Source organism: Pagrus pagrus (assembly GCF_965226575.1).
Source record: "Pagrus pagrus genome assembly, chromosome: 8".
NCBI lineage: Eukaryota > Metazoa > Chordata > Actinopteri > Spariformes > Sparidae > Pagrus > Pagrus pagrus.
The window spans coordinates 3495712-3522016 of NC_140192.1; the positions used below are offsets into that span (position 1 = coordinate 3495712).

Sequence of the window (26305 nt, forward strand, 5' to 3'; positions counted from 1 at the left end):
CTGACATTAGTTGAGGTTATCCATACTCAGAGGGTTTGTTTTGATGGGTTAAAAGATCATTTCAGTGTTTGCTAAAGAATATTTTCCGATGTTAGCTGTAATATTACACGTTTTGTGTTGAGGGTCACATTCCCTTTTCAATTTCCTGCATCCACTTGGTGTCAATATCGTGTTCTGTAAGAAGTGTGTATTAATAGGTCATGGCAGCAATGTTTATATAGACTGATTAAGGTCTGTAAGGCAACCGTATGAAGAAAAATGCAGTGAAAATGAAGCTGCATGTGTGTGTGAGGAAATTACTGAGTTATTAGTCACAAAGCCACAAAAGTAAGACCAACATGTGATAAACCCTGATTTGCTACTAGCCAACAAATGTTAGCGTGACTTTTAAATTGTTTTTCGCTCATTCTCGGCCGCATTGATATCGAGTTTCATCACCTTGGCTGAGCCATAATGAGGCTGCCACCCTGTAGCTGCTTCCTTGTGGTCACTGCGTTGATGTTTCTGTGCTATTGCACATCTGAAAGCGGGAGGCAGTCACTGCGTGTAGGGTGAGTCTTCAGTCCAGGAGCCAAAGCTTGTCAGAAGCTGGACGGCTGAGCGGACTGCAGGTGGCACCGAGGGGAGGACGGTGCACAGGTTCAGGATGTGTGTGTCTAGGTGGGTGGGGGTGGACCGGGGTGGTGTGCGCCAAGACAAGCAGGTGTGTCGGGGCGGTCCGTCTTGGCCCTGTCAGCGATACACCATCATTAGGCGGTGTGGGCGCAGCAGGGTGCACCATTATGTCTCCCTGGGCCCTGTGTAATTACGCTCTGACATAATTAACCCAGCAAGCCCATTAGCCAAGCATTGGCTGGCTGAAGAGAGAAAAAAAAACGCTATAATTATTTGTTGTGCGCATGTTAATGAGGCCAGCTGTGTTCCCATCATACAACACGAACAAATTAATTTACAAGGCTGTGCTCCAAGGTTTTTTCTTTTCATTCAAAACAGTCTTGTTTTTTTTCCCTCTGAGTGGACTTCAAGGTCCATAAACACGCTCTGCCGCTGCTGCAACAAACAGTAACACTGCTGTAATATTGTTGTCAAGAACCAAAAGTAGGTTGAGAGAACACTTTAGTCTTTACTTTCACCTTCACAGAGGATGATAAGTGATATAAGGTATGTAGCATAAATTGCTGCCTCTTTTCTTCTGCCTGTCAAGGATTAGTTTCGATTGCAAAGAAAGAAAAAACACAAACTGTTTGCAACAAATTCACAAACATGACTTTTGTGTTTGTGGTGCATTTTAAAAACCAACGAGCATTTGATATTCAGATAGCAAACCGAAGCCTCGCTTTACCTTGATGTGGCAGGAGGAGTGAGAAAATACTAAAATAAAGAGATAGGTGGAATGAAAAAAATGATTGTGGGAAGCGGCAGGCTTTTGTGCGTGAACAAAACAAAGCTGAAAGAGAAACTTCTTAACCTGTTCTTTTTTCATTGCCGCTCCATGTCTTTGTCTGACAGACTGAAGGACGGAGAAGGAATGACATCAATACCAACACATTTTAAAGGCTCGGAACAAAGCGCCGAAGCCGGAGCTAGATAGCATTTCAAATTAACACGAGATACTGCGGAGAAAAAGAGAAGTGCCGGTGACATGCAAACCGAACTTCACTCGAAAATTACATGAAAAATAACACAACCTACTTCACGTTCCTCTTTACGAGACATGCAACACAAATCACAATTAATTAACCTCATCAAACACGCCGCTCTATTGCCTTTACATTTTTTGAATCCCACCGTTACGTCTTTCTCTGCTCTCAGGGACACACACGCTCACAAATACAGACATTCCTACACACACTCGCGCACAGTTGCCGTCTTTTAAGAGCACACTCTCCTCCCGGTCCCTCTGGGGTCTCCTACTCCGCGGGGATCAGTTGGAGAGGCCCAGCTCTTTTATGAACATAATGCATTATTAAGCACCTCAAACATCTCCTGGGCCTTTGTTTATTACTGCTCTTATTAATCACTTGTGCATAATCTCGTCCCGCCCAGAGAGCTTTCATTTTCCATCAGCTTTTTATACGTCGTTATTTTCCGACGGACCGCCACAAACGCGCGCGGCACTCCTTCTTCTTCTGCTCTCATCCTGACTGTAGGTACTCAGCTGCAAAATTACAATAAAGCCGGCCTCGCTGTGCCTCGCAGGCCTCTCTGGCTGCTGCTTTGCTTATGTATATGAAGGGGTTGAAGAAGGACAACTATTCTTTATGCATCTGAATGGCTCTGAATGACTAAGGTCAGCGCGCTCTGTTCTGATAATCTCATAGCTCGGGGAAACATCTGATGTGAATATGTAAGGCACTTATAACCATCTCATATCACAGACAGACGTGCAACTTCCATGTGACATAAAGAAAAAAAAAAAAAGCTGCCTGTGCCCTGCTCCGCAATACCCGTGGTCACCACTAGCAAGCACTGTTGCCATAACATATCCACCAGCGTGCACACACATATGCATAGAGACGCACACACACACACACACACACACACACACACACACACACACACATGCAGCTCAGACATGCCGTAGGCCGGGTAGCACACACACACACTTAGAGGGGTGTATTCAGATCAGAATCTTCACAAACTCTCGGTGAGCTCCCCGCTCAGATAAAAGGAGCTGTGTTCTAAAGGAGAGAGGGAGCGGGGTGGATCCTGAGGGATGAGTGTGTGTACTGAGAGGAGGCAAGGAAGAGCAAACACCTGGAGCGTCAGTCTCAGGGCTACGCCCCTGGCGACAGGGCCTCGCTGCTCTCACAGAGGTGGCAACAAACGCCGACGTTCAAACGCCACTCACACACTCCAGGAGAGGGGAGCAGAGCGAGACGCGGCGAGGAGGAGAGGAGGCAGAAGAAGAAGAAGAAGAAGAAGAAGAAGAAGAAGAGAGGGGAAGTTAGGTGCATCTCTGGGAAAACCGATGAATTCTGGGCAAAAGCTGCCACTGTTTTTCAGCGATTCAGTGATCAGGACGTGTTTATCTGCACTGATCAAAACCGTGCGGAGGTGATATAAACATTGTTAGGGAAACACTGTTAACAGGCCTCTTTCAAGCCCAGACTGGGTAGGAGTTACAGTGCACTGCATGGGGAGATGTCACAGGCAAATCAAAATATAGAACGCTAATGAAACACTCCAGTGGATTGACATCTCGGCTTAGGGGCCTCATAAAAGGCGAGAGGAGGGAGGAAAGAAATCACTTCAATCACTTGCATCAAGAAGTTATTTCTGTTCTGAGTTTACTGTTGCATGCTAGTTGCCATTGAACCGGAGCATTAGTTTGCATTAACAGGGCGTAACATTACCACGCTGGAATCACACAAATGTAACGGATATGTTATTTGTATTCAATAGCGGGCACGGCAAAGTGGATAACTGATATGTGACCAGATGTTAATGATAGCCAGATACAACAGGTCACATATTGAGCTGCTGCTGCCGGCGTACACCTCCCCCCCTCCTTTTTCCTCGTTCGCCTCTTGCATTCATTAACTCTGCTGTTGGCCCGCTCTGATTGGACTGAAGGCCTCAGTGTCGGGCACACAAATGAGCACACACGCACACACACATCGAGAGAGAGAGAGAGGCACTTTCAAATGAAATAATAGGAGGGGGGAGAAAAAAAAAAAAAAGTCCTGCAATGAATAGTAATAACTGCATTAAGATTAACGAGCACGGCGTGTAAAGAATAATTGCATCTGTCAAAAGATTAAAAATACATGAGCTGTAGCATTTGTTGGGGGAATGGTGGGGAAGCTCACTGTTGTGTTTGAGGGGCAGAGAGAAATGAAGTGGGGCCACAGCCAAATGACTGTCCTCCGGTGTACCTGGAGCCATCCATTCTAGCGAGGGGTGGGCAGGAGAGAGGAGGGGAGTTGTGACCTTGGACACCAGCAGCAAGATGTACAGTGACAAACAGGCACTAGGATACTGTAGGCCCTCCACACAGATGGCAGATACTGCAAGGGCCCGACACGGAAAATTCTCTCTGTGGTCTGACTTCTGTTTGGCTGCAGCCTGAGACGAGGGGGGATATCTGGCAGAGGAGGCAGCTAATGTCGCGATCAGTCAACGCTATAATTTTGCCTTTCCGTCTCAGATTAGGCAAATCATTAAGTCATAAATTGTAGCTGTGACTTGGCTGAAAGAGGCAGACTACGAGTTGGACCCTGACCAATCATAGCTTGCCAATCCGTCACAACTTGCATGACGTACATCGCTGATTAGAAAGGTCGTGCCGGCGGACCGCCCGTGCAGAGAAGTGCTCTGTGCTGCGTTGAGTCGACATCACACACAGTGAGGTGGGTCTAAACTTGAGTTGGATGGAGGGTTGATTTTCTTTTCGCTCTGTGTGTTTCAGAGACACTGCAGGGGCGGATCAACCTGACAGATGGGACCTGGGGGCAACAATTGGCTCTTGGGGCCCCCCTGGCCCCCACAGAGTAAAAGTTAAGTTAAGACCACACAGAGCAGCTTCAGTAAGACCAAAGACAAACAGACAAACAGAAAAGCTAGCGTTGTTACAGAATAGGTGCATCAAACATTAAGTTATACAGGACTAGGCACCATGCGAGCACAAAATAAAATGATTTAGGTCATAACACCATAACCTCTTTAAGACTTTGCCTCAAGATCAGGTTAATCTTATTTCATATTGGACTTTAGTAGCAGAATTTCTGCACAGTGGACCTGAGACTGTCAGGGCAAGGGCCCTGTTGGTAAACCATCACTGACAGACTTTTCTAGGATGCGTTTGCAAGAAGTATGGAGAGGCGATCCACAGCCAAAAGAGGGAGTAATACACCTTTAACATGTTGGGACTTCTTAGCTGGCTAGTGTGTGTTAGCAAATGGTAATCCTATATTCAGGAATATAGAGAGAGTTTGTAACTCTAAGCCGAGAAGCCTTCATTAAAACCTGGGTACAGCGCTCTTATCAAAGCTGCTCAGTGGCACTTTGAAGCCAAAAAAAGTTTGATTTCCCAGATATGAAATTACCAGCGCATACTCAAGACTACCACTGATTGTGAAGGGCTAGCTTCCAGTTTAGCACCGAGCTAACATGAATAGAAATAAAACGATTGTGACACAAAGCCTGGCGCTCTACCTGGTGGCTTGGGCTACGCTAGCTCAGTTAATACCTCAGAACAGGAAGCTTGAAGCGAAAACACAATTTCCTATTTATTTCTTCTTATTCTCATTCTTTAGTAACTATTATCTCTTTATAGATATAGCATTGATGCTACTGTGTAAAGCATCCTTTGGTCTCATGAAAGGCGCTATATAAATCCAAACTATTGTTGTTGTTATTATTTTATCGGGGATATAAAAAATATACAATTATAAAAGTATACAATTATGAGTAGTTGCCATTTTTTTCCCACAATACTACTAGTAATTGCAGTATGTATAAATATTTCAAATATCCATTATTCTACATTAGTTAGGGATATTATATGCAATAAAGGGACCAAAAATATTCACAAAACACGAAAATAAAAATTCAGATCTGTCACAGAATAAACAATCAAGTGAAACACTAAAATATCCAGATATCCTTCACTAATTCTGAGTAGTATATGCATGATTTTGCTATAAATTATTTCAGTAATTAGTATTTCTTTGAGTAGTAAGTAATGAGTAATAACTAACATTTCTCAGCCTCCTCTCCCGGCACTCTTTAGCTCCCTCTGACCTTTGCTGAGATAGAAAATAAGTGGCTTCACTCTGTATGAGCTCCAGTGATAGAGTGAAACAGACTCCCTTTGTAAAGGTAAGGTCAAATGGAGGTAGGAGGCTGGCGGTGTTACGTCACCTGATGTAACCTGACACACGAAGGTCTACTATTGTATACTCAATATAATGACCACGCGTAGTCTCTGTGTGAGTAAGAACACGGTATATAAAGAGACCGAGGGGAGAAACGATGAGCTAAAAAGTGTCTTTTTCTTACAAATAGAGTCGATGTTGAGTGACGGTGGCCTTTCTTTTTGTTTTAAAGTCTTTGTTCTTGAACGTAACAACTCCAAGTTGACTCTATTCTCTACTTGTGAGGGGTTCGTGACAAAATATATCCCTCAAGACGCTCCCGGGCTTGAATTAAGGCCTTGATATAAAAAGGTATAGGTCAGAAAATCAAACTGAATACATCTTCAAAGAACGGCATTTCTTATCAAGGAAATAACTCCATTCAAAAGTCTGTGTGTGTGTGTGTGTGTGTGTGTGGGCGTGTGTGTGTGTAAATGTGTGTGTGTGGTGGCGCAATATCAAGCAGGGGACTTCAAGGAAAAATGGAGACCTTTAAAAGTCAGTTGCTGCCGTCGCTGTTTCTCTGACGCAGACTTTTATCTTGTATTCATTGAATCTGTAAACAGCATTCTCTACTCCTGCCACAAGTGTTTCTCTGATCTAGACTGAGATTGGGCTGCGTTTTGCTGCCGTCTCCTGCAACAAAGAGCAACACAGTACATGTGCCCTGGCATCGAAATAACAACTGAATAAACACACAATATGTCTCTCCTCGGTCTCTGACTTACTGTCTTTGCACCCTTTTCTCCCTTTTTTCCCCCATTGGCCTCATCAGGCCCTGCGTTCCACACGAAGCCAGACTTCAGTTGGGATTTTAATTGGCCCTCCACAATCAACAGCAGAGCTCCTCAAGGATGTGTTCGCTCCTCAGCCAGGCTACACTCAAGGACCAGTGCTGGGTTTTGAAGTGGCCTCACGCAGAGTTTTGGAAACCACTCTGAGAGCGCAGACTTTGAAAAATAGATAAGAGCCACAGGGTATGGGGTTTTATGTATCTTACATCCATGTGCTGTTGCACCATATCTATCTATGGCAAGTAAATTACTTTTCGGTTTGCGTATGTTGCTTCATATATCCATGATACGTCTCTGTGTGTCTTTCCAGTGATAGTAGTTGAGGTTTGATGGGGAATTGATCTCCGGGGAGTGATCTTTAAAAAGGGGGGAAAGATAATTCTCGAAGTAATGTGTGTGAGTGCGGTGTTTATACTGCTGCTGTTGTTGTTTGTGAAGATGCACATCTCGGGTCTTAGTGGGAGACTCACCTGGGGCCTCGATAAGCTGTTTGTAGATTCCCAGGAACGCAGACTCGGCCTCCTTACTGCGCTTGTTCAGAGCAACCACCTGCAGGGGAGAAGACGCCGTTAAAGTAAACATCGACAGGTATAATCCCGGCGTATGTCTGACTCATGATGCACAGCACATTTACATTTCAGACATTAAAGTGATGCTTTTACACAGAGCAGAAAACGCTTAAAATCTTAAAAAGCTAACAATGAATCAATAGTAAACAGAGCAAAGGTCAAACTCACAGCTTCCTTCCAGTAAATGAGACAAACATTCCTGCAGCCTCACCGTATATAACATATCTAACGTCTGTGTAACAGAGAAACAGCGCGCCGTGCGTCGCTAAGAACATAAATTAACCAATTCAGAGGCTGAGTTTCATCACGAGCACCGACACCGAGAGAAACACGGCGTACACGATGACCACATCCTCCCTGTTTAGCTGCCAAGCTGCTGCATGTTGCGAGGTGACATTTGGCCTGTTAAATGTAGGTGCCGGCGTGCGCGTGAAGGCTCGCCAGTGACAGTGGCCTCCATCACCAGCAGCACTCGGCACCTGCTATCCTCGACGCGGCGGGTGATGCAAACCAATTAACGATTCATTAGGAGGGACAAAGAAAGCGAATTAGCCACCACCTGGCCCCATGGAGAGGGCACCTGCACTAGTGGGTATGTGGGTTAGCGTGCTCCCAGCTCCCGCAGAGACCTGGGGCCTGTTTGCGAGTCAGAGGACGCGCTGTAGATGCCTCTCGACGTCCTCTGCTCTGCAGCAGTAAATCAGATCAGGGCCCGTCCAAATGACCCCCCACTCCAAGAGCAGACGGGATTCAAATTATTGTCATCTATTGTCCATGTCATTTCTGTCACTGTTGATTACAGCCTCTGTCGGATCGGCTCGATGGACTCCACAACGGAGGGTCAAGTGCGCTGCGTCGGTGAGCCGGGCTGCTCCTCGTCGGTATGACTACGCTTGAAAAACACTCATTTTCGCAAAAGGCTGAAAACACTTATGAGAATGGTGGTGGTTGTGGCGGCGGCGCTGTGTTGGGGCTGTTTAGTAGGGTTATAAATAAGGTGTGTGGTAAACAGCGAGGGAGACGGAGAGCCTTTGATTTACTGGAAATGGCTGGCGTCTTCCCTGGGGAGGCATAACGACAGCATCATGTTTAAAGAAATATCATAAAGATCAAGCAAATCCCCCCCACCCCTCCCCATCACTCCCACTTGGAGCAGCTCAGAGGAGTTCATGGAAAATGGAAAAGGCTGGAGCCCAATCAATACAGATGCAATAGTCTGCAGCTCTCAGCCAGCTCCCTGCTACACAATGCTGTTGTTTCACTCAGCTATACCCCAATTTAAGCCCCCCGCCCACCGAACTCCATCTGCCCCCCCGAGCCACCCACCTCCCCTCTCCTCTCCTTCCAGGACATGAGGTTCACGTTGGCATGTCGGTGAAAACGCGTGAAGCACTCAGGCCCCATAAACAGTTTCCAGCTTTATGAGTACATCAACAACTAGTGTTGGTTCAGCTGAGGTTTGCTTTATGTCCACTGATGAGAGATGTTTTCCTGTTTGCTTCGTTTTCTCTACGAACAGAAGCAATCTCCCGACCAGTAGCCAAAAAACAAACGTGACAACGAGCAAAGCTCCAACGGCACTTTGTGACATCCAGACAAACTATCATCATCCCGAGCTCACACCTCAACTACACGGCCACTGCGGCAGGGTGGCTGAGCCCACCGCTAGTAATCAACGTTTCTACTGACAGTCGGCTCGCTGGCCTGGCCTCCTCTGAAGCACATACATCAAACGAGGCTCCCGACTGCATATGTAAAAAGCTCTGAGATCATGTGAAGGCAACAGCCAGGGCTCCTTCTCCCAGAGACGCACGGGGTCTCCTGGCCCTCCATCATCCTTTAACGAGAGAACACGGAGATTACCTCCACAATCACACCATTAACCTGCCTACAGACGCTAGGAGAGACATCAATCACACGCCTGCCTGACGCCTTCTCACGTTAGCACCCGCTATGCGTATAGATACCCCCCCCCCCATCTCCTCTACAACCCACCCTTGCTATCATCAAAGTACTCTGAGGTGACGTGCATAATACGGGCTGATCGGGGAGTCATCTTCATCTCCATGCTAATCCACCTCCAGCCAAGCACTTTGGATCTCAGAGAGAGAAGTCTCACAGTCGCAGATACGAGCTGATAGGGCCGCTGCACAGAGGAGGTACGGCTCGAGGAGCGACTACAACCTGCAGATCTCTCCTCTCCTCTTTTGGATGCCAGATACGGCTCTGGCCCTGGCTTCGTGCTCACAGCGCATTCTTTGTTTTCACCCGTTTTGTGATAAAGGATATGGCTGCCGAGGGAATGGGCTTGGCCACAGGTTGATTTTACAAGCAGGAGTAAAGCCTGGGGCAGAGTAGCAAGAGAGAGACAAAGGAAACCTGTTAGCGCTCCACCATAACTCTTCACGCAGCAACAGAGTGGGCAGAACACAGCCTCTGGGACAAGGCTGCTGGGAAATACTTACTGATAAGCCTTTGAGAATACTTACAGTACCCGCTAGTGAGTCTTTGTGTGCATGTGTGTGTGAGAAAGAGCGAGCTAGCATGTGTTGAGGCGAGAGAAATAAATGAAGGAGGAGAGAACAAATCTAGAATGAAGTAGAGGAAGCAGAGTGAAGGGCTACTGAGCGACATACAGAGAGAGACGGAGAGACAACGGAAAAGAGAGGTTCCCATAAAGAGCGCAATTAGCAATTATGCAGTCATCAATTACAATTATCACAACTGGTGATTATGCAATTATCACTCTAAATCATCGTTTTCCCCCTCTGCCTTACCAGTTTGCCACCCCCTGTGATTTGGTTGTTTGAGGATGGCTTGTGATGATGCAGGTGATTAGAGTGTGTGTGACGATGATGGGGGTGTTGGGCGGGTGTCAACGCAGATCTCGCACAGTGTGTGAGTGCAAATAAGTGTGCGAACACTTGGAAGCATGGCTGCATATGCATCTGTGCCTTGGTGTACGCAGCATGTGATTTCATTCTCTGTTTTCGGCTTTTTTTTTTTTTTTTTTTGCACGAGTGTGTGTGCACGCAGTAGACGATCGTGGATACACTGCTCCCATCTCAAGGTGAGTGTGGTTTGGTGTTGTGGGTGGTTTGGGGACAGCAAATGTATAGTTCCAGAGTCCCTGAGGCCTCTAAATTACCTGTCATCTTCCCCATGATGCAAAGGTCAGTGCACAATCATAGAGAGTCCATCCTACTGTGCTGCTCACTGAGCGCCAGTCCAGCCCACAGGCTGACAGGATGTCACAACAACCCCCGATCCCGCTCCATGCTTATTAGAACAAAACAGTGGGAAGCCCAACACCACCGCAACACCACTTGTCACAACACCTTCCCGAAGAATCCACCGGATTCCTGACAAACGTCCAGTTTCGTGGCGTTAATACTGTCGGGAAAATCAGGCAAAATGTGGGCAAAGCTTTTATTATGCTTCTGATAAGTAACATTTCCAGCAGCTGAGATTCCTTTGTCTTTACACTCAGTGTTACTAACCCTTGGTCCAGTGTCGGGGAAATCTACCTTTCCCCAGCTCCTCGTAACAGCTTTTTACTTTGCAATTAATATTCACAACTCAAAATTAGTTTGGGATATTGGGATATGGGTGCATATATGCCTGCGCATGGACATGCAACAAAAGTCAAATGAAATGCGTCTCATTATTTTTGGGGAATATAAATATTCACAAAACATAACATAAAAATTCAGATATGACAAAGAATAAATAATCAAGTGAAACACTAAAATATCCAAATACCTCTCACTAATTTTGTGTTGTGTATTTCACCAATAAATAATCATTTTCTAGTATAATTTTTCAGCAACATTGCAAAGTTAGAGGTCAAACTTTCTGCACCAGTCACATCGCTCACACTATATTATTTATATATCTTTATTTATATTCACACTCTATTTATATTTCTATATTCCTATTATGTCTTTAAAGTATTTTAATTTGTTGTTCTGCACCTGCACACCACAGCAAATTCCTCGTATGTAGCAATAAAAGCAACTCTGATTCTGGTTTTGATTCTGAACCGACTCATAGGAGCTTCATATCCAAGTATCTTTGGGTTATTTTAGAGCAGATATATGTACGAATTGTCCACCTGTCAAATTCATACACAAAGTAAATAAGGGGCATCATATCACCAAACTGTTAGCTAGTTAGCTCAGTTAGCCGTGCAGCTAGCGGTCCAGACTGGGACCTCAGGGACCCGATGTGTTTACATGGCTAGCACCGGAGCTTTGGACCGGGACAGGCTAGGGCTAGCTGGTTAGCATGCTAACTTCTCTGCAACATCAAAACTGTTATTTCTTCACGTTCTGTTGATAATTTGAGTGAATTTTTAAATGTTTCTCACTAACTTCTTACATTTTGTCCCTTTAATGTCTTCAGGTACAATAAAACAGATTAGAGCTGCAACTAACAACTATTTCCACTGTGAATTAATTCATTCAGTACTTTTCATTAACTAGTTTGTAAATTAGTTTCTCAGAGCTCAACATGACGTCTTCACAATGAGGGAACCAGAGAATCTTTAGCTTTTTTTGCTTGACTAATGACTTCAACAGTTAATAAAATTATAAATAATATTTCTTTTATACATCTGATCCTGATTTAAAGGTCAGCTCTAGCTTTGGGTCCGGTCTCTTCACTTCCTGTACAAATTAATGCTTTGATCTTCAAAGTAAAACCCAGAAAATTATGGCTGATTTTTCTATTTTCTGGAATCCATTTTAGTTTCCATAAATGTTTTTAATCAGCCAAGGTGATACCGTATCTCGCCCACTTTTGTTTTTCTAATGTCTACTGAAGAGAGCCATTAAACAAAAGGTCGAATTAAAAACTGATGGCATTTTTTTTTTTTTTAATATTAAGAGATGCATCTTAATGGCTGACTGGCATCACTCACGGTTTCGTCACTGCATAAACAATCCAAGGTAGAAACCTGCAGAGCGCCACATAAATGTAGAACAGCTATGTGCTTTCGGTTTCCTTCATATGTGATCTGTATATTTTTTTTTAAAAAGCAAATGCAAAACCGCAGTTTTGCCTTCAGAAGCAGGCTTCAAGATCATATTTTAGCTGTGCCACCCAGCACTTTTGTAGCTGTCACTGCTGGCGTTTGTTTTGCGTCGAGTGTAGGTTCAGAGGAGAGGCGGGAGGAGAGAGATGAGTTGGTGTGGAGTGACTGATGAGTGGGTGGAGGAGAGGGGCAGAGGTAAACACTATTGCAATACAGTCTGGACGGTGTAGAGACCCGTGTACACCCACACACGCACACCCACGTACACACACACACTTGAACTCGGGGAGCATGCAAACGCACACGTCAGGTCGCACTCACACGCAGATGCACACTGCACACAGGCTGCGTTTGAGGGAAGATTTAATCATGGTGACACCCATCTCGGAGCGGTGGTAGCAGCATGGCGGTGGCTGTGACCGTCTCTGGATGCCCGGCGAGATGAGCAGTCAGAGCACTGACACACATCTCGTCGCCACGTCAATTCCAATCAGCGGTGCCTGTCAGTCAACGCGCCGCGCTCACAACGGACTGACGCCGCCGCCACTCTGCCACTGCAGAGCTGCCGTCTCAGCCAAATAAATGGCCAAAGCTGACCGATATTCTTTTGTACCACTTATCCCCTCCTGCAGCGATGTACATGCTGCAACGATGCAGTGACAAATTCGGAGTGAAAATACAACTCGATTCATGGAAGCCTTGTCGGAGAGGCTCACTCACATTTGAATGGATGTATAGCAGGATGTTGCATACGACAGAAAATATTTCAGTATAGGTTTAAAGACAGGTTTCGGGACCCTTTTAATCCATCCATTGTACGGGTATTATATCATTTAAAGTCATTAAACAAAGTCTATAGCCATGCTAGTCCACACTGACAATAGATTGGTGTAGGGATGTTTTTTTGTAAGCTAACCCGGAAGTTAGCATCGTCCTTGTTCCCTCCACAAAAAGCCAATGGGAGTTTTGAATTGGATTTTGGAATAATGATTTTGAAACTGAATGATTTTCGAAGTGTAAATTAAATGTGTAGCAGTAAAAAACTAATGTTAGGCTACAAACAGACGACATCATGGTCACATGACTTCAACGTCACCACCACTAAGCGTCTGACTACACAATTACTATAAAGACGGACTAGTGAGTAGATGAGTCTCCGTGTTCGCTGTGAGGACGTTTAATGTCCCCGACAACCTCTGTAGTCTCATTTAGACACTTGTTAGCAAAACCATATTCTCTCTGAATGACAGTGACAACATACTGCACGTCTCTCTCTCTCTGAGGTGTGCACTGTCACACCTTTTCTTATTTGAATTAAATACCTGTTGTTGTGATCTAATTTACACAATTGTTGCAAGGAGTGGGCTGCTGTGTGAAAGTCTCGGATACGGACCACATAATGAAGTGATAAATGTCGCTAGTGACGGCAACATCCGAGACTCCCTTACAAATCGAGTGATTTTAAGAGTTTTTACATCATGAGGAGAAACTTTATCAACTTTGTGAAACGGCTACAGCACATTTTAACTCATTAATGCCTTCTTGTAAATTCGGCATCAAGTACAATACATGAAGATGTTTCTTTCCTTGTTTAAAGAGTCAGTTTACTGTTACTTCTTTGGAGAAAGGAAAATGGAGAAAGTCGCCAGACTCCCTTTAAAAAACGCTCAATTTTAAACGTGTTGCATCAGGATAAACTGTAGAAACGTTGTGAAACGCTGTCTACAACACATTCTTAACTATCTGGGCCTACTTGTTCATTCGGCAAATGTTATACATGAAGAATGTTTTTAATGTAGAGCAGGGTACGATGCGTTTAATGTCAACATACTGGTTTTGCCGAGGCTCTAAGAGGGGAGTGGTGCACAGTAAAAACAAACTATCGTATGTTAAAGCAACATCTATATTGTTAATAGCCATCGCCATTGCTGTTATTACTCCTCCTTGTTTCCAGAGCACAGCTTGACAACACTTGACAACAGCTTGACAACGGCGTGAATCCTGCCCTTGGCACTGATTGGCAAAATCATTAGTCCCCCTGCGGCACTCATTGGATCATCACGATGCCAGATGATTCAGCCGACTCGGTGGTCTGGATCGTTTCATGGCAATTCATCCAACAGGTGTCAAGACATTTCCATAAAGCTACAACAGTCATCCTCATGGTGGTGCTGGAAAAGTCATAAAGACTCGTCCTCTGGGGAACATGAACATCACAACTGTTTATCAATCCATCGAATAGTTGCTGAGATGTTTCAGTCTGAACCAAAGAGGCGTACAGACGGACTGACAGACCTACATTGTTATTCGCAGCTCCACACCACTAGCACGGCTAAAAAAGGTAGATCAAGATATATATTGTAAGGTGTTCCACTTGAATATGTGACAAGACTAAATGAGTGAGACCTTGGGCCAATGCCCCCGTGGAGAACGGCGATAATGACCCAGGCTGAGAGGAAAGCAGATCTCTATAGATCAAGGTGGAGCTGACGTAATCCCAATGGACGTGGCACACGGAGCAGCATGAGAGACAGAACATGGCACGACATTAAACCCAGATCAAAGGGCCTGCTGTCTCCACCACGCAGCAGGTGCCTTCTGGGTCCCCCTCACCATCAACAGGCGGCACGAGCGCCGTGCTTCCCGCCCTCTCGACAAAACTCAAAAGCGGCAGCCTCGGCGCTAACATCTCAAAGTCACGACAAAGTCAAAGTCAAGAGCCTGTGAGAGACAAACGGAGGGAAGAAAACAAATCTTTTCTGAATGTCTTTGTAGTTCAAAAGACAGGAGTTGTCATTTTCTTTGAGCTCGTGCTTTCAAATGTTTGATGCAGCGAATGACCTAAACCTTGAAGAGAGTGTGTCTGCTCTAAAACGTATCTATCATGGCACGATGGGAGGGAGCGGGGGCGTGCTGAGGCTAAGATGAAGGCACCCGGTTGATGTGCTGAAAAGGGAGGGCTGCGAAAAAAGTAGTAATGAGTGCACCTGGACTGGAAATTCAGAGCTGGGAGAACTGTTAAGAGGAGAGAAGAGAGGAGAAGTGTAGGTAAGGGCTAATTATAAAAATAAAGTGCCCCCATTATCCCGGTGCTGTACTGCCCTAGTGAACAAAGCTACAACAGATGGGGTGTCATGGGTAACTGTGCCAATGTGAGCCAAAGCCCTGGAGTGGATGGACCCTGGCAGGGCGCTAGCGGAGCAGCCCTGGCAAGGGGGAGGCACAGCTGCATATCTCGCCCTCAGACACATGTTGACAGTGTTTCTCCAGCCCTGCCTACACTAGTCAAGGTGAGACAGCATGACACGAGGGGGAGCGAGAGGGAGAGAGAGGGAGAGAGCGCTCCTCTATGATGGATAGCGTTCTCCATCCACCTCTCCTCTCTCTCCCTCTTAGAAGGCTGGTGACTTTCCAGTGAGGCAATTATCATTGCGGAATGCATAATAGCCTAATTAATTACAGGTGTCAGCGCTGCCTTTGTTTCAGCATGGAGGAACATCATGCCAAAGCCGCATCCGCTAAAAAGAGCAGCCGCTGATGAACGAGCCTTGAACCGCGGCTAGAAGAGCGCAGCTGAAGGAGGGAACGGATCGCTGTGGAGACGGCTTGAAGTCTGCCAAACAATCCCTGCGTCTGTTAGCTAACGAAAGACGGATTGGAAACACATGGTGCAGAAATTAGGTCCATTATTTGCTTGATAAATCTGCCGTTGTCAGTGGCAGCGCTCGGGAGGAAGATCTCAGGTAGGCCCCTGCGCAGGACGGCTCCGTGGGTAATTTGGTTCGGAGAAAGCGGAGACCTTGCGCGGCGTTGGTGGCAGCACTATCAACAATGAACCAGCGTTTCCTGACAAACATGGCATATCATTTGTCCTGTCAGATTCGCCGATTTCATTCATTGTAGCGAGAAAGCCGGAAAAGGCAGACAATTGCTGGAGAGAGAGAGAAAAAAAAGACCTAACAGGACCTGCGAAGGAGAGAAGTGAATGATGGGGTGACTAGGGAGGAGAGACAGCGCCGAGATTCCTGTTATTCTCCTCTTCAGCTAAACACAAGCGTACTTTGGTGCGGAAACTTGTGTTTGTGTGTGTGTGTGTGTGTGTGCACTGTACAGCGTGTGTGTCTTTCCACGGGGGGTCGTGGCGGTAGGCTGATAATCCCTCCACGCCCCCAGGCAGTGGGGGCTCATTGTAGAGTACATTGAGTCTAATAGGAGCGGGCGCTGCCGTCGTATGCAGCTCTCCCCGCTCCCACTGTGAGGAGAGTTTTACATAATTAATGACTGTTGATGTTTCCCAGGTAGTCGCCCGGCAAATTCACTCCAGACTCGGCTGCCACCGCCGTCGGTTCCACAGAGAATGAGCGACACCAGAACAGACAGCTTACATTACAGGCATAAATAAGGCAATTTTGTACAGTGTCTTCAGACATTACTGTGAGGGGGGTTCAGGGCCAATGATTCGACTTTGCTTCAGAGAAACGCTCAGAAAGAGCTTTTCTATGTCTCGGAGTCTACAGAGAATTTGCGCTTGATCCGAGTAAAACTGCCTCCTTTAGTGTTTTTATAATTCTGTATGCTGTTGGAGACGCACAGCGAGAAGAGCGCTGCCTTTTCAAGATAACAGTCGACGGCTCCAGACGGATGAGCGTTCATGTCTGCGCGAATCAGTCTAATCTGAGTGTCGATCTTAATACACGTGAGCCCGGTGGTCTCGGGGTTTGTGTGCTCCAGACCACTGACAGTCTGGTGAGGCCTCGGGGCCCCTGCACATATTACTGGGAGGCAGTCCACATTTATACTGGAGCATGTTAAATTAAACATTTAAACACGACACCAAGGGAAGGCTATTTTTTACTGCTCTCGGCCCACTAGTCATTATTAATTTGTAATAACCTTTAAGGCTTTTTGATGTCATACATATTTTACAGAGAGATATCACTCCCAGCCAGACTGGAGAAGGGCCTGTCGATGACAGATCACCACAGTGCCACCGAAATGTGCCTTCGCCTGCTATAATTAGGACCAGGTGAAGGTTAAGAGTGATCTCCGGACCGCGCGTGGTATGCATTTGTCTGCACGCCACCTCGCACCTCGCTAATGCATCAGCGCGATGACGCGTCAACACCGAAAAGATTAAAAGAAGTGCGGCGGCCAAGAAGAAGAAGAAGAAGAAGAAGAGAGCGGACGAGGATTTTCCCAAAATCATTTCCCGCAAAAAAACAGTGCACGACGTCTCTCTGGCAGCGGCCCTGACCATCATTTCAAAACCTTTTAGGTATTTATGAATGCCCAGTGTAAAGGAGTTCATTTCAGTTGCATAAATCAGCCGAGTGGTTGAACACTGGGGGGGGCGAGGGGACACATTAACACTCCACTCTCTGTCTCCTTCATATTCCTCTGCTAGAGGGCTGGCCGAGGCCCATCTTGCTCCCCGCTCTGCTGGGAGGACCTCCATGCCCGCTGGATGCCAGCCTAAAGCTCATGTACGCTGGTGCCAACACGCCACTAAAAGCTGTAAAACAAATGAGCTCTGTTTGGTTAATGTACGCTGATTGACCTCTGCTGCCAGGCATTTGATGTCATGATTGTAATGACCAGCTTTCCCGCCTGATCGCTCATATACAATGTGACAGGCGCGAGGTGGCATTTCAGTTTGACTGAATGAGGGCTAATCAGATAAGATGCCTATGACAGCAAGGAGCTGATGTTGTTTTCATATCCAACGAGCTGCAGAGAAAATTAGCGAGCATTCAGAACGTATTTGTTTTTAAGTTGTACTTTTGGTTTTTGAGGCATCGGCTCCAGAGATTTTTTCCTAAAAAGTTAGTGGAAGTATGATTATATTTAACAGTTCAGTGGTTGTGCAGGTGTTTCAAAAACTTTCTTTGGTGTTAAACCGCAAATAAAAAAGCAATGTGTGCTTGCAACCTTTTATCACACGGAGCGTGTCTATGAGCTGTGAGCAGGTTAATCAAAGAGTGACCTTCCCTTCGACGACGTTTCAGAGGCTTTAAAGGGGCGATATGTAGTTTTGGAGAAGAAATTCAGACTTTACAATACTAATTAGCTAATAATACAAACTCAGAAATATTACATTTAAAAAAAAAAAAAAGGAAAATAAGGTCCCAGGACACTGTTTGAAGCTAGAAAGGTGGCAGGGTCCGCCACATATAAACAAAGTAAAACAGAATGAAACTGTTTTCCTTTAAGGTTAAAATGACTTACGAAAAAACTACATGGTGCACCTTAAAGAGGTGAAACTATACAGTGTTTCAAAAGAAAGAAGTGGATATTAAAAGTTTTTGGTTATTTTTTTTACAAGAATGAATCTTTGGAGGTTTAAACGGAGGCTGGAAGAAAATGTTGAGATTAAAATTTTTGATCAGATTTCATTTGAAGTGTTTCGGTTCGGGCTCAGCACACCAACACGCTTATCTTCAGTTCTCCTGGAAGATACATTTGTTTTTCATGTTTTATTCACACATTTACTTTTTGGATTTCGTGCCACTTACTGAATTTATGTACATTTATATTGCAGATGTGAGAAGATATGGACGGGGAGGAAAGCATCTCTTGACCCAGGACCCCCCCTGTGGTCCCGAGCCACGGAAACATTACACATTCGTTCATAGGGGCTTTTTTTTTACGGGGACATTGTTCCTGGAAAAACGATATTTTCACTGATTTCAAAAGCAATCCAGGCTCTCCAAAAAAGAAAATATCAGGAGACGAGGAAGGAAACACTAAATCATTAAAAGGGCAATAATTGAAAAAACATGTTTGGAGGCTTTACAAGAGTTTTTTGGAGTTTAATATCATATTATATTAAATACACGATTGTCTGTTTTGTATTTTGTAAGCATGTAAGCCTTTTGTGTCTTCTCTTGTTGTTTCCTCGCTTCATTAACTTGAATTTGTCTCACCTGGTGTGTCATTATCTGGGTCATGTGAGTGACTCCTATTGGCTGTGGCCACATGCTGTTGTTTGTTTGGAGCCCTGATGGTCAAAACATGTTTTAATTATTGTCCTTTTAATAATTCAGCTTCGACAATAAAGGCTTTTTTAGTATTTCCTTCTTTGTCCCCTGATATTTTCCTTTTCTCTGGGATGCCTTTGAAATCACCTTCGTCTCCCGGTTTTCCAACAGCACCTGACGACAACTTTTTTTTTGCCACCAGTGTGTTTCAGTCTCCGCTCCTCTTTCTTTTGTCTTACAGTTTCAATAGTTTTGCAGTTCATTCTTCGCGTTACATCATTGTGAAGCAGACATTCACGGAGCACTAAATCAATCCTAAGCAGCCTCAGAAACAACTCTTCAGCAAGCTTTATATATAGGACCTGACTTTAGTGGTTATCTATTGGATGCTGAGCGTTACATAACCCTCCATATGCTCGGAGTGTAGGACAATTCCATACGGGTTATAAATAAAGAAACCTGACGCACGGCTGCAGCCACTGTGATTTGGGCAAGTTCTCACATGGGATGTCATAGTTCTGCAGTGCTAGCCCCACTGCTATTTCAGGCTCTGCCTCATTAGAACATCCGCCGTGAGTGAACAAAAAAAAAAATATATATATATAACAGACTGTACAAAAGACATTTCATTAGGGAAGAGAGAGCACGAGGAGAACGTTCACCCTCTCAGCCACGGAGCGGCTCGGCGTTAAAAACTACCCGCATCCGCTTTCACTCCGGGATGGATGCGTTGTGAAGTGCAGCCGGGGCCCGGCGAAAAAAGTGCTGAGATCTGTGTCACATGATCCAACATGGAGGAGGAGGAGGAGGAGGAGGAGGAGGAAGGTCTGCTGGCCCCTCTGCTGACAGGGGGGGGGCACAAACATGCAACCTGCCACACGATGACTGCAATTACCCCCACATCCACTGCCTCCAGCCGGGGAGAGAGTGTGTGTGGAAGTGTGAGGGACGGGACATGCGATTATGCATGTAAGTGTGAGTTCTGGCATGAGAGAGGAGGGAGGGAGGAGGAGGAGGGGGGAGAAAAACTACACAATATTGCGTGACTGCCTGTACCTGCCTGTGTGATTGTGTGTGTGTGTGTGTGTGTGTGTGTGTGTGTGCCTGTGGAGGCCCTCTCACACCACAGCGGCTGGCTAATTTAGTTAGGGAATAGCTGGCTGTCCTTCAGGTGAATGGACAGAGATTGGTCTCAATATGAGATGTAATAAAACAAGCCCATCACTGGATCTCACCGCACCTTCGGCTGTCCTTCACATGTCTCGCCAGAAGAAGACACACGCCCACAAACACACACACATACACACACACACACACACACACACAAACCCTATTTCCACCATGAAGCAAACCTGCACTCTCAGTTTATTTTAAATCGCCTGCTTTCTGTTTATTTATATTCATTACCGGTGGCACTGATACAATTAAAATGTTCACACACACTTACGCACAATTTACATCTCAGTTGTCTCAAATACATTAAAATAATGCTAATCCTCTTACAGCCACCCACTGTGGTGGAAGAAGTACTGAGCAACTTTACTTCAAGAAATACTTTTTCTGCTGGAAAGATGGCACTGGCATAAAACTGGGCTTTTAAATCAGTGACTCATGACCAGAGAAGACAGAGATAAAGTGGCCTGTGGTATTACCTTTTGTTTAAAAGGTAGAAAACCTACAACGACCAGAATGCATTGCAGCTCCCAAACTTTGTAGACTGAAAATACGTCATTATAAAGACAGCCAACAGTCTCGTTAGTGACATTGTCTCGTAACTTAAACGTTGTAGAGCTGCTCCTGTATATCAGCAGCTCACAGAACTGAACCAGAACCAACTCTCCTTTCACATAACTGCAGTTGCCAGTATGAGCAGATTTATTGTGATTTTCATCTTTTTTAGTACCTTTTCTGAGCCCAGTTGGCGGCCATGTTGGTGCTGAGCTTTATTAACGCCAAACTGAGACTTTATTGACTTGGAATATTATCTTTTAAATCGACAAACATCATATGTGCAGTTTACGGCACCATTCAAGCAGGATCGTAAAAGATTATTTGTCTCTCTCCGTTCACTAGCATACAAAGTTTTTCTGAAATAAGGTCAGTCAGCTGGGCGCTGCTTGGTTTTGGCTCGTCGTCCATTTTGAAACTAGAAACAGTATGACGGCCGTCTGGTGATAAACAGTATCGTATTACTATCTAAAACAGTACACTGAAATATGTTTCTGAAAACATTTTAGGGGTGTAGCGACAGAGCGGGGCTCTGGGTGGAGGCAGCAGCTGCGTACACTACCAACACTGTAGTGATACCAAGCTGACTGAAGTCTCCGTTTAAGTAAAAGTACTACAGTTGCTTCATACTACAGCACATTACATGTAATTAAAGCAGTAAAATAGGGACTTTAAGCAGTGAGGGTAGAGGAACAGCTACAGTGTCGTGGAAAACGAATATCACTAAGTGGCATTTAACTCTTTCGACGGCTACTTCTGTAACCTGACGTAGTCCAACATCAGGAAGTGTTGAGATAGCATCAGTGTGGAGCCGTAGTCGTCCCCTCAACCGTCACAGCTTAAAGTTACTAATGTTCTCAAAGTTATAAAACACCGTGAGTGACATTATTGAAGTGTTAATGTTGGTGCGTGACTGTGTAAGCAGCACTTCACTGTTGTATCTGTTAGCTAACTGCTCCATTGTCTGCTGGTTCACGAGATCAATCTGAGATGTTCGAGGCAAAACACTGAGAAAAAACAAAAGTTCTGCTGCAAAAAAATGATATTCATGTTTTGAGACTTTCCTATAATTTTGCTTTTGCTTTGAATGCTAATTGTACCTCTGAATATTTATTCAAATGAAACCATCTGAGAAATTTAGATGGGAAATTACTCTTCGGTAGAAATACATCTGTGACAAGAAGCCCCAGCCGGACACCGGACTGATTTAATCTTCTCCAATTTATTGTGTTTTATAAGCTTATTATATGATTTTCTTTTACGTGTATCTTGTAGTGAAGTGCAATATTTCCCCCTATGGTACAAAGTGGCAGAAGATAACCTCCATGTCTCCTGTATAGTGTGAAACAGTGCCTCTCTGTGAGGACCGGAGCCCGGCTGACTCCACCTGTCCTCCCGTTTGGCTCCGGCTGACTCCTGCTACATCCTGCCAGCTGCTAGCATCCACGGCCCGGTGACCAGCAGCTTCTTCCCCCTCTCTGGACGTCCCCACAGCCCCCCACGCCGGGCTGGGGGGGCCCTTCACTCGAGAAGAAGAGCTGGAGCTCTCCCACTAAATCCACTGAGACCCAATTACAGGGACAGCAGGAGAAATCACGAGGAGATGCAAAGTTACTTTGCTTTAATTGAGGATGTGTTTAACGCTCTCCTCAGGCCACCATGGCCACTTTATGTCTGGGATGAAACAGAGAGCCCTGCTGTGGGACTTTAAAACATATATCTGTTTGTGACAAAGGCAAAGAACACTCGTATCTGTGGGCTCAGATATTTAAGGGCGGCGGGTGTGATTTAGGACGTCGTATTTCCAGAGTAAAATAAGAATAAAACAAGCAGATCTCTTTAAAGTGTAAAAACACATTTGATTTGTGGCGAAGAAGCGGCGCTTTAATGTGCGCTGTGCGTTTCGAAGAGTTGCTTCCCCTCCCTGGTACGAGAGTAACTTCACTTGCAGCTGCTTGTTTTAATAGAGCCACATGTTAATTAGTATTGTAGTTAATCCCATATTAGAGAGACCCAAACTGTCAGGTCATATTATAAACAATCGGTCCTAATGTTCGTGCATGTGACATTTGGAGCTGCTATCTCTTCTAGCAAAATGTTCCCAAGGTACTAATTGGCCTACTTTACGCTGTCTTTCTTTGAATTGCCAGTTTCTTTATCATTTAGGATATTAGCCTTGACAAGCATCATTCAGTATACCATAGGCCGACTAACAGCGGAGACGAGCTGCATCTGTTTGGTTTTTTTTTGCAGAGGGACAGCAAAAATGGGGAATAAATGATTTACACAAGAATGTAATACTGCAAGATCTACCTTCATGGGATATTAAATACAATTTGAAAGAAAGAATAAAAGTTCAAACACTTAGCCAGCAGCAAAGTGAGTGTAACTTTTCTCTGCTTGCATTATTTAAGATAGGCTCCATCATTTTATCAATCTATCGATCTCTCGCCAGAAAGATGAAAATGGGAAAATAATGAGGCCGATGAATGCTGTGTAAAGAACATCAATGTGCGAAATTTAATTATCTGTGGTGGAAAAGAGAAGGAAAATGTGTCGGCTGTTTTCTAAAACAAAAAAAAAATAAAAAAGTGGGGGAGAGAAAAAAAAAAGGAGCAGTTAATATTTTTCCCTCTCTGCATATTTTAATTACCAGATCAATCATAACTACGTACCGCAGTACTGCAGAGAAAAGAAAATTGCAAGTCTAAATGAAAAACAATAGATTTGCTTTAAAGTCTTCGCTCTTTTGAAGTCTAAATTAAAATTTCAGGTGCCTTTACAAGAGCCTTCTTCAGAAAGTTATGATATTTAATTAGCGTGTTTAGATTTTGCTGAAATTAAACTTCACAGCCGAGCATCATGTGAAATGAAGACTGGTATTCCCAGGATTTCAGCAGTGCTGGTGGTGGTGCTGGTGGTGGTGGTGGGGGGGGGAACACCGCAGTTGAACAGAGGGAATTAAATCACTTCAGCACATGTGGGCTGTGTATCCTCTGACAGAAGCTCATGTTCTTTTGACTCGTGCTGCCACCGGCTTGATCTGAGGCTGGGTCTCGCTGCTCAATGGAGCAAGAGAAACAACTTTGCTCTCTCGACTGTCTGTGCGGCTCCGATTCTGCGCCTGAAAATCAGAGAATCGCGCCGTAGAATTGGCGGAGCAGCTCTCCCGTTCCGCCTTTTTTCCTCCTCGCATGAGCCTTTCCTGGTTGCGCGAGCGCTGATGTTTATTTCTCCTGGCATGTCCTCGCCGGCGCTGAGCCACCGATTTCACACATTTTTATTGGCTAATTTGACTGTGCTCTTGCCAGCAGCTGAGAGTGAGCCAGGAGTCAGAGATCCTCAGAGACAGTGCTACTGCTACTGCTAGTGTTTGCCGCTCTCTCTGGCTTAGGGTGCCTGGAGGGATCAGAGGAAAGGGGAGGGAGGCTCTCACCTGTCTCATAACAAGTAGTTGACCATGTTAGACTGAGCCGAGCAAGGTCTTAGAAACTGCCTCTGAGATTAGTTACTGTCTGCTGCTGGCGAGTGTCTGTTTGGCGAGGAGGTCAGGAGGGGAATGTGATTGCCTGTCTCTTAAGGTGACAGGGGTTTAGAGGAGCGGCTGTACGCCCAGTCAGACGCCCAATAGGAGCGGTGCAGCCGGCGCTGTGCGTGCGTCCATCCTCAAACATGGCTAACATTTGCACAGCAGCGGCAGTCAGGCGTGACGTCTCCGGGCTCTGAGGTTTGTGCTGTCAGGACGGTAGAAATTAAACCTGGCACTGCAGAGCAGAATGTGCTGAAACTCATCAATTCCACATGGCTAGAGAGCCAAGTGCCTATTTATAACATCCCCCCCCCCCCCGAACACACCCCAACCAACCCCACTCTCTCTCTTCTTTACCTGGTGTGCATCCCTGGCTCTAAACACGCATCCATAATGATGAATACACCCAACTGGGACGCTCCGACAGGGCATCAGTCAGGACAGGAAAACAAACACGCCAACACACACACACACACACACCATCAGATCACAGCACAGCAGAGGAGGGATAAGACTGACACTGGGAAAGGCTGATGGAAAGGTTGAGGCGTCTCAGCATAAAAACACCCAGCAGAATCACAACAATCAGTCACCACGCAGGAAACAAACAAGGGCAGTCAGATATATTAAACTTCTTCAAAAAAGGGCCCCAATCTGGAGCTGAGACGTGGCGTACGGCTGGTGAAATACTGCCACCCAACTACTGGGGGTTTTTTTTTTTGGTTTTTTTTTATGCAGTCATTTACTGAATTGATGATATTTCATTTTAAAAGTGACTGTCTGAACTTGTGACAAGCAGACTGATGGCATGTTGCAGGATTTCTTGAGTTATGCAGTTCGTGTTGGGGGGAGAGAAATGTGTTCGCAACGCCGGACAGAAACGACCTGTGTTTGCTGTTCAGGGGGAGACGACTGATAGATATCCTGAAACTGCCACAATGTTTGTATTACAAGTTTTGTAGAGTCTGAGTGATACTGAATGTTTGGGTGAGATGCTGATACGAGGGATGTGTCAGCCGATATATGTTTGCACAGGATATATACATAACCAGACATGATTTGCAGTGATGGTTTGGTAGCGGCAGGAACATTTTTACAGTTTAATAGAAACTGTATTGTTTAAAACTGACATCAGTGCACTGAAACAAGGCGTCAACTGATGTGGCTTTTGTCAGGGACGATACTGAAAACAGATATTTGGGATCGATATTCATTTGCAGTTTACTCAAGTACTGTTCTTAAGTACAATTTTTAAGGTATTTTACTTTCGATTTTCCGCTACTTTATATCAACTATTATATCAAACGTCTTCCCCCAACTGAAACAATAATAATGCATTAAACCTAAGCATCGTTTTCTGCATTATGTTCTTAAAAACACAAGTTTTCATATCAGCAACATGTTGTATTGATACATATATATCTGTAAAAAAAAAAAAATCAGCTAATAATTTGCAAATTTGCAAACATATGCATCATAGAAAATCTGAATATAAACACCTAAATGTGTATTACGGGCATTTTCTTCCCACTGGTCTGACAGACGACATGTTACAGATGCAAAACAGCCCAAAATCTCAAAGTTGACCAGTGCGTGACGGTCAAGAGATGCTGTTGTATTGTTTTTGTTTCAGTTTAAAGCTCTGAAGTGAGACGGCTGCATGTAACATGTAAAAAACTTAAACACACCTTCAACACACTGAAGAGTTTTACTTATTTCCTTTAAGCAGCAGCTTACGTTTGGTGATTTATGACTCGTCTCTGTTAGTCTTTGTCAGTTTTTGCTTTATTTGTAGAAACTTGATCACTGGAGTGT

The 26305-nt window shown here is 44.9% G+C and overlaps 1 protein-coding gene across 1 annotated transcript in view; it reads right to left on the reverse strand.

The window, feature by feature from the left end:
- Nucleotides 1–26305, reverse strand: part of cux2b (cut-like homeobox 2b) — a 94743-nt gene that overhangs the window by 20885 nt on the left and 47553 nt on the right. The window contains exon 4 of the mRNA XM_084360732.1: nt 7123–7201. Within this exon, the coding sequence (XP_084216858.1) occupies nt 7123–7201 (79 nt within the window). The remainder of the gene's footprint in view (nt 1–7122; nt 7202–26305) is intronic.